The sequence below is a fragment of the Capsella rubella genome, unplaced genomic scaffold (assembly GCF_000375325.1).
Source record: "Capsella rubella cultivar Monte Gargano unplaced genomic scaffold, Caprub1_0 scaffold_1, whole genome shotgun sequence".
Taxonomy (NCBI): domain Eukaryota; kingdom Viridiplantae; phylum Streptophyta; class Magnoliopsida; order Brassicales; family Brassicaceae; genus Capsella; species Capsella rubella.
The window spans coordinates 18,305,409-18,313,969 of NW_006238923.1; the positions used below are offsets into that span (position 1 = coordinate 18,305,409).

Consider the following 8,561-nt stretch of genomic DNA (forward strand, 5'->3'; position numbering starts at 1 on the left):
TAGTGATCGCATACGTATGTATCGACAAGGAATCATTTACAATCAGAAAACGCATCAAATACAATAAAATATGAATCTTACAATCTTACTTAATAATCAGATAACACTTCCTCGTAGTTACTCTCTGCAAATGAAACAGATTTGGTTCAATCTCGGTTTGGTTTGTTTTCTAATTCCGGTTACCTCTCTTCTTCTTCCCCACCCCTAATGTCTCTCCTCATGAATCAAAACGCCGTTGACGACGAGTAAAACCATTTCACAGTTCTCTGTAATGTCTAAAACCCTTCTCTCTTGCATCAAACCTCTTACCAATGCTCCTCGATCCCATCTTTCGATAACTCCCCGTATCAAGAAACTTGTAAGTGACACTGTATCCATCCTCAGAACCCAACAAAACTGGACTCAAATTCTCGACGATTGCTTCGCTGAAGAAGAAGAAGTGCGCTTCGTCGATATTTCACCTTTCGTTTTCGATCGAATCCAGGATGCTGAAATCGGCGTTAAGCTTTTTGATTGGCTATCGAGTGAGAAGAAAGACGAGTTCTTTTCAAATGGGTTTGCTTGTTCTTCGTTTCTGAAGCTCTTAGCTAGGCATAGGATCTTCGATGAGATTGAAGATGTACTGGGGCATCTGAGAAAAGAAAATGTGAAGCTTACACATGAAGCATTGAGCCATGTTCTTCACGCTTATTCTGAATCGGGATGTTTAAGTAAAGCAGTGGAGATTTATAATTATGTAGTTGAGCTACATGATTCTGTGCCTGATGTTATTGCTTGCAACTCGTTGTTGAGCTTGTTAGTGAAAAGTAGGAGACTTGGAGATGCACGGAAGATGTATGATGAAATGTGTGAGAGAGGTGGTTGTGTTGATAATTACAGTACTTGTATACTGGTCAAAGGTATGTGTAGTGAAGGCAAGGTAGAAGAAGGTAGAAAGCTGATTGAAGATCGATGGGGTAAAGGTTGTGTTCCAAATATTGTATTTTACAACACAATCATTGGTGGATATTGTAAGCTGGGCGATATCGAAAATGCGAATCTTGTTTTCAAGGAGTTGAAATTGAAGGGATTTATGCCGACTTTACAAACTTTTGGAACAATGATAAATGGGTTCTGCAAGAAAGGGGATTTCGTGGCCAGTGATAGACTTTTAAAGGAAGTGAAAGAAAGGGGTTTAATGGTTAGTGTTTGGTTCCTTAATAACATCATTGATGCTAAGTATAGGCACGGTTCTATGGTTGATCCAGCTGAGTGTATACGATGGATAGTAGCTAATGATTGCAAGCCTGATATAGCAACATATAGCATTTTGATTAATTGTTTGTGTAAAAAAGGGAAAATGGAGGATGCTGTTAGGCTTTTGGATGAAGCATGGAAGAAAGGGTTGATTCCGAACAATTTAACCTATTCCCCTCTAATACAAGCCTATTGCAAAAGCAAAGAGTATGACATTGCTTCTAAGCTGCTTCTACAAATGGCTGAAAAAGGTTGCAAACCAGATATAGTTACATATGGAATCCTTATACATGGTCTTGTTCTATCAGGCCATATGGATGATGCTATTAATATGAAAGTTAAATTGATAGATAGAGGAGTTTCACCAGATGCTGCCATCTACAATATGCTGATGAGTGGATTGTGCAAGACCGGTAGATTTTTACCTGCCAAAATCCTCTTCTCAGAGATGCTAGACCGGGATATTCTACCAGATGCTTATGTGTATGCCACGTTGATAGATGTATGCATCAGAAGTGGTGATTTTGATGAGGCAAGGAAAGTTTTTACTCTCTCCATTGACAAAGGTGTGAAGGTTGATGTCGTGCACCAAAATGCTATGATAAAGGGGTTTTGCAGATCCGGAATGTTGAATGAGGCATTAATGTGTATGAATAGGATGAATGACGAACATCTTGTACCTGATCAGTTCACTTATTCCACAATCATTGACGGATATGTAAAACAACAGGATATGGCTACTGCCTTAAAGATTTTCCGAGGCATGGAGAAGAGTAAATGTAAGCCAAATGTGGTAACTTACACCTCTCTTATCAACGGTTATTGTTGCCAAGGAGATTTCAAATTGGCTGAGGAGACTTTCAAAGAGATGCAATCTTGTGGCCTGGTGCCTAATGTTGTCACCTACACAACATTTATAAGAAGTTTTGCTAAAGACAGTAGTACCCTTGGAAAAGCAGTTTATTATTGGGAGCTTATGTTGACAAACAACTGTGTACCTAATGAAGTCACCTTCAATTGTCTACTTCAGGGATTTGTGAAAAAGACATCTGAAAATGTTCTTGGTGAACCAAATGATCAGGGACAAAGTTCTCTGTTTTTTGAGTTTTTCCATAGAATGAAATTAGATGGGTGGTCAGACCACGCTGCTGCCTACAATTCTGTCCTTGTTTGTCTCTGTGTTCATGGAATGGTGAAGACTGCTTGTAGGTTTCAGGATAGAATGGTGAAGAAAGGCTTCTCTCCTGATCCTGTTTCATTTGCTGCTATTTTGCATGGTTTTTGTGTGGTTGGGAACTCAAAGCAATGGAGGAACATGGACTTTTTTCATCTGGATGAAAAAGGTCTTGAAGTAGCTGTTAGGTACTCGCATGTTTTAGAGCAACACTTACCTCAAAGAGTGACATCTGAGGCTTCAACAATTTTGCATGCAATGGTTGCAAAAAACGACACTAAAGAACCTGAGAACTGTAGAATCTCTGTAAGATAAAGACAGTTAGCTGTTGAACGATTTCAGATTATATACTACTTTCTTGTATTTGGAGACAGAAGGTCTCAGCGGCTATCAAAATGGTACATGAACAAAGTGTTGTCATTACAAATGTTGTGACAGCTCAAGAATGTGATAAGAAAAGAAACATCATTACAGCTCAAACTCACAGAAGCAGTCAGGCAAAGCAAAACCTCTGCCTATGGCAAAATCGTTTTTATGAACTTCCCAGAGAGCTTTCTTCAACGCTACGCCTTCAAGACCCTGAGAAGTGAGCTCCGCAAATGCTTTTCTACTCAGGAATAGAGTATTATGCATCCGTTTATATGTACGCATAGCTGCAACTATTTTATCCATGTTTCCAAAGTAAGTAGCCACATATGCGTCACTGTTGATGGACACATGATAATCCAATGCAGCTTTTGTGTTTCCATGCATTCTGGTGAAATCCTCTTGGTTAAGTAAAACAGATTTTGTGAACACATTTGTATAAACGGATGTGAATCCTTCCATCTCCATTAGACCGTCCCCAGCTGCTAAGTATATGTTTGTGCTTGTTGGGATGTTAAGTGACTGAAGCATCAAAACTGTTTCATTAGGAGTCAGAGGGCATTTGCCTCGCTTTCTCCATATCTGAGCTAGTTCTCCAGTCCATGGCTTCCTATCAACACGAGCAGCTTCAATGGCAGCTATAGATGAACGAGAGAGGTTTGGGTATTCACATTGGCTGTACGCCACCATGTCTGGTTCAAATCTGAGGTGAAGCGACAAGAAGGGTTTGGGAATAGCGTCTAAAAGCTCGATGGCCTTCTTCTCCAAAGAACTAGTGAGTCGAATAGCCGAATAACATGCTTGACATAGAGTGGCTCTTGCATATTCTGGATACCTGAGAACGAATTGTATCAAAGTAGAAGAATAAGATACTTCAAATATTTTAGAAATAGCAAGTACATACAAAGACAATATAGACTATAAGAAAGGTACCTGTCCCTGCGTTGGCTCATTGCCGGTGTAAAAGAAATGTAATGATGTTCCAACAGTGATGGAAGAACACTTTCAATGTAATCAAATTGACCCTTCCTTTTGCTACAGTCCACTTTGAATGGTTCTTTTGATGCAATATCTTTTGGCAATTCTTTTACAACTTCGATGTAACCACTCATCTTTTGAATAAAGTAGTCTACATCAAACACATCTGCAAATCCACTGTACCAATACATATCACTGATTAACTTGTCTTCGTTGATCAAATCAACAATGAACAATTGAAATTGCAATCAAAGATTTGATCTCAAGAAAAAACCGGGAGTACCTTGACTCGTTCCAGTATGCAGCTACCTCAAACTTTGGTAGAACAAGTGTGGCATTCAACAAACGAGCAATCCCAACTCCGTCACACAACTGCAAGCAGCATCACATCATCAGATGCTAGATATCTAAAGGCAGATATAATGCAAGCTGAAGTCTTCATGAATAACATGTGCACTGATTCATGAAATGGTGGATCTTTTGTTTAAAACTTACATCTCGTCTCATCTGATTCAGGCCACCATAGCAATCAACGCGGATATATCCATTAGTTTTAGCGGGTAGAGCTGCAGGATTTGAACAAAAAACCAAAGCAGTTGTCTGCAATGAAAAGACCGATCACAAAGTTCAGAGAAGTAAAACTCACTACAAGCAATCTACATTCCACCCAACTACAAAGTCTACTCTTTTCAGACCAAAGCCAAGATACTGTTACTGGAATTGATTAAATCAGATTCAAATTTCAAATCTCAAGAAAACCTCAAGAACTAACTACTGATTTACATCAACTTTACCTTATCCCAAGTAATAAACCTCACTTCACAGAATCTATTCGACAGAACAAAACAAAAGTGAAATCTTTAACTAATAAAACATAGGAGAAGAGTGCATACGAGTGAGGTGTCCTTGTAACCACCATTTGCATGGTCTCCATTCCATTATCCTCTTGACACTCCATATATCAGAACCCCTGAAGCAGATAACACAAATTGGTAAGCAGACTTTTCCAAATTTTGCAGCAAAAAATCATTTTTATTAACAATTGTGCTAATTGAGTTTCACGGGCATATCAACCATCTGACTACTTCCCAATACAGTAACCGTTTGAAACGATTCTTCAACATGAATCCAACAAATCGAAGTAGTAATATGAATATAGAAAAGACGAATACTTACACTGATGAACCGGAAGGGAATGGAATCTGCAGAATATGTGGCGACGGAGATAGAAGAATGACGACGAGGAGAAGAGAAAAAGTTAAGACGAAGACGAACAGTGGTTTCACCGGAGACCCAATCATCTGATTAGGTTTTGAAATTGCAACTTCAGATCGAAGGAAGCTTGTTAAGTGTCTCAGATCTATCTGTAAAAAGCAACTCGCAACCGTCGTCGGTGGCAAAATTAACTCTGTTTCATCAGAGAAGAAACCACACTACCACAGAGAAGAAAAATATAAACTTAAACCCTCTGGTTCCTTCAGAAGCTTAAATTAACCAAAACCACTCCATATCATCATACATCGATATTTACCAAATTCATACATTGCACATCCAAAATCTTGAATTCATGTAACTCTTACATTTTATCTCACAACAATTATTGAAATGTTAAAATGTATCTTCTCGTATCACTCTTTCAAGCTCAAAATCATCATCATCATCATCATCATCACTTGTTTCACTTCGACGTTCCAATCTCCTTCTCCTTCCTCTCATCTCAGCTGCCATATCTCTAATGGAACAAGAACTGCTTCTCTCCATCTTCCCTGCCAGAACATCAACAACATCCATTTGTCCCCAACCAACTAATCGATTCCTCAACATCTCAACGGTTGTAGTATACGGTGGAATCCCTTCGTCGATCATCATCTCAAAGTACTTACAAGCTTCCTCTAACTTCCCTTTCTTCCTTACTAACCCATGAATCATCACAGTATATGTCGCAACAGTTGGATAAAACTTTCTCTCGCTCATTCCGTCCCATGTCTCTGTTGCGCGATCAAATCTCCCTATTCTTATCAGCAACTTGAGAACCATATTGTAAGTGTGTCTATCCGGTAAACACTTGGTTCTATCCATCCTCGACATAAGGTTTGTTGCTCGATTCACCTCGCAGTGATCACAGTGGTAAGCCATTATCGAATTGTAAGTCCAAGTATCCGGATTAGCCCCATTTTGAATCATCTCATCTAACAGTAAATAAGCATCATCAACTTTCTCGTTCTTGCAGAGTGTTTTGATGATATGGTTATACGTGTACACATTGGGTACAAGCTCGTACCTTTTCATCCGATCAAGAACCTTATAAGCCAAGTGAACATCTCCCGCATCGCAATACGAGTGAATGAATATCGCGTAACTATACGCGTCAGCTTTAAGTCCAAGGCTACCCATTTCTTGTAACATCTTATAAGCTCCATCGACGTCACCAGATTTACACAAAGCGTCTAAAAGTGCATTGTAAGCAAGCAAATCCACAGGACAACCGTTCTCCAGCATTTCAGCGAACACCTTACGTGCACCTGATGCATCTCGGATTTTAGCCCAACCTCTTACCAAAATGCTATAAGTCTTCGCGCTCGGTACAATCCCCAACACTTTGGCTTTATCGAAAAACTCCTGAGCGTGACTCACATGTTTTCTATCACAAAGCGAATGCAAAAGCTGATCAAGATCATCAACACAAGGCTTAATCCCAAACTCAACCATCCGACTAAACGCTCTACTAGCTTCACTGGGTAAATTAGCTCTACTGTAAGCTCTAAACACAATCCAAAACACTTTAGAGCTAATCTCAAAGTAACCATACTCTCTAGCTTCGATTAAAAAGTCCCAAAGCAGAGCGAACTGTTTGCTACTACCCAAAATCTCAACCAAAATGTGATAACTTTCCAAGCTATGATCGAAATCTGGGATTCTCCTTGCCCATAGAAAGAATCTGTGAGCAGGAAAGCCGAGATTTTTGCAGCGTTTCAAAACTTGTTCGACCAGATTCGTCGAAACTCGAGGAGAGTAAGGGACAAGAGTGTGTTCGAGGTCGTCTTTAGGGTTCCGGTGATCGCTAAGAACACGGGAGATCTCGTTCACAAGCTCTGGTGATGGTGGATCGTGTAGAAGAGTAGAAAAGAAACGAAATGATCGAGCTTTACGAGTTTGATGCAGAGCACGAACAAGAGAAGACAATGTTCGAATCGCCATTGATGTGCCCTTATTTGGGGAGGAACAATCGCTATTCTCCCTTTCTATTCTTTCTTTGTTTTTTGTTTTTTATTTAAATCGAAAAACACTTCAATTACAACTGTATCCTCGTCAAAACTATATTATTACATCAAAAACCTGGATATATCCACCCACCCATTAATATAACCCAGAAACCCGAAATAATAAAAAAGAAAAAAACAAAAATTTGAAAAAATTAAAAACGAGAAATCCCTAATCGAACCGTTTCTTCTTCTTCTCTTTTTCTCTCTAAGTGTCGAGAACTCAGATTTGAATTCGAGTAGTTTTTCTCAGTTTCTCTCCATTTTGAGCAATCATCGAGTATCATCTTGAGTATTGACATTGATTGGAAGAAATATGGTTGAAACAAGAAGGGGAAAGAAGAAAGAAATGGTTGAAGAAGCATTGGGAGAGAAATCGGCGCCGGCGGAAGAAGCCGAAGAAGCAAAAGCGGCGGAAGTAGCAAAAGAAGCAAAAGCGGCCGAAGAAGAACCCATTGGGGAAGGGGAAGTAGACAAAGCGGCGGACGAAGAGTTTCTCTCGGCGGATGAGAATTCTCCGCCGGCCGGGGAGAAAGAGATAACTCCAGAAGTAAACGAGGAAGAAGGAGCATTGGCCGATTTCCGTGAGGCGCCGGCGGTTGTGGCAGAGGAGGAGACCGGCGGCGAGAAGGAGAAAGAAGACGGTGAGGAGAGTAGTGAAACTCTAGGATCCTCATCGGATAGTGATGGAGAAGATGGAGAAGGAGAAGAAGTAGAAAAAGAAGAAGGAGAAAAAGGAGAAAAAGGAGAAGAAGGAGAAGAAGGAGAAGAAGGAGAAGAACAAGAAGAACAAGAAGAAGATGAACAAGAAGGAGAAGAACAAGAAGAACAAGAAGAAGAAGAACAAGAAGAAGATGAACAAGAAGAAGAAGAACAAGAAGAAGGTTCTAAAGAGAAAGATGGAGATAATGACGAGGAAAGCTCCAACACGGGAACCAACTCGAATGAAAACGATGTAAGGGTCTAAAACGATTTGGTGTTTGATTCAATTGATGTATGGTATTTCGTTAAAAGTAGGTATAACTTGTTATGTAATATTGGTAGAACTAGCTGTAAAACTGTTAGTGTAGTGAAATTAGGTGTAACTCGGTAGAACTGGTTAAGTAAAACTGGTAGAACTATAAGTAAAACTGACTGTGTTGTAAAACTAGGTAAAACTGGGTACAACCGTTTGGGTATAAATGGTAGAACTGTCTGTGTTAGTGAAACTAGGTACAACTGGTAAAACTGTGTGTGTAAAACTGGTAGAACTAAGACAATATTACTGTTTTTTTGCAGGATTCCGACGACGAGACACCAATGCAGCCGTTAAGAATGTACTTCCCACCGAGTCAGTACAACAAGAAGATAAAGCTATCGACAAGGTGCCATATCCATGAAACTTTGTCTCTACTAGATAAAGGGTTGGATATTCCTATGACGAAGAGCGAGAAGGAGTGGTTTGAAGACCATATGCAGTTCAAGCACATATTCCACTTGAAAAAGGACCCAAACCACAAGGTTATGGGAATGTGGATGCTCCTTCTTCGTACGGCTTGCATAGAGAA

The 8,561-nt window shown here is 39.8% G+C and overlaps 3 protein-coding genes across 4 annotated transcripts; 1 reads left to right on the plus strand and 2 right to left on the minus strand.

Annotated features, from left to right (window-relative positions):
• Positions 1-33: 33 nt before the first annotated feature.
• On the plus strand, positions 34-2,738 carry LOC17900469 (pentatricopeptide repeat-containing protein At1g52620). The gene has a single exon (XM_023788822.1). It carries the CDS (start codon positions 272-274, stop codon positions 2,723-2,725), a length of 2,454 nt encoding a protein of 817 aa, XP_023644590.1. The 5' UTR covers positions 34-271; the 3' UTR covers positions 2,726-2,738.
• Positions 2,737-5,168, minus strand: LOC17898907 (O-fucosyltransferase 13). Of its 2 annotated transcripts, XM_006307309.2 has the most exons (6): positions 4,931-5,168; positions 4,648-4,724; positions 4,250-4,320; positions 4,038-4,126; positions 3,710-3,931; positions 2,737-3,611 (listed from the first exon to the last, which is right to left on the minus strand). In XM_006307309.2, the coding sequence occupies exons 1-6, from the start codon at positions 5,053-5,055 to the stop codon at positions 2,879-2,881; spliced, it is 1,317 nt and encodes a 438-aa protein (XP_006307371.2). In that variant the 5' UTR covers positions 5,056-5,168; the 3' UTR covers positions 2,737-2,878. The 2 variants fall into 2 exon arrangements, with proteins under 2 accessions (XP_006307371.2, XP_023644591.1); XM_023788823.1 differs by lacking the exon at positions 4,931-5,168 and having other exon boundaries at positions 4,250-4,354.
• A 76-nt stretch (positions 5,169-5,244) lies between these two features.
• Positions 5,245-6,981, minus strand: LOC17897220 (pentatricopeptide repeat-containing protein At1g52640, mitochondrial). Its single transcript, XM_006306194.2, has one exon. It carries the CDS (start codon positions 6,950-6,952, stop codon positions 5,363-5,365), a length of 1,590 nt encoding a protein of 529 aa, XP_006306256.1. The 5' UTR covers positions 6,953-6,981; the 3' UTR covers positions 5,245-5,362.
• Between the last annotated feature and the right edge of the window lie 1,580 nt (positions 6,982-8,561).

Coding starts and splice junctions, on each gene's coding strand:
- LOC17900469 (XM_023788822.1), top strand. CDS start 272: ATGTCTAAAACCCTTCTCTCTTGCATCAAACCTCTTACCAATGCTCCT.
- LOC17898907 (XM_006307309.2), bottom strand. CDS start 5,055: ATGATTGGGTCTCCGGTGAAACCACTGTTCGTCTTCGTCTTAACTTTT. Junction 4,127..4,249: donor TGAATCAGATGAGACGAGAT/GTAAGTTTTAAA, acceptor TGCTGCTTGCAG/TTGTGTGACGGAGTTGGGAT. Junction 3,932..4,037: donor GCATACTGGAACGAGTCAAG/GTACTCCCGGTT, acceptor GTATTGGTACAG/TGGATTTGCAGATGTGTTTG.
- LOC17897220 (XM_006306194.2), bottom strand. CDS start 6,952: ATGGCGATTCGAACATTGTCTTCTCTTGTTCGTGCTCTGCATCAAACT.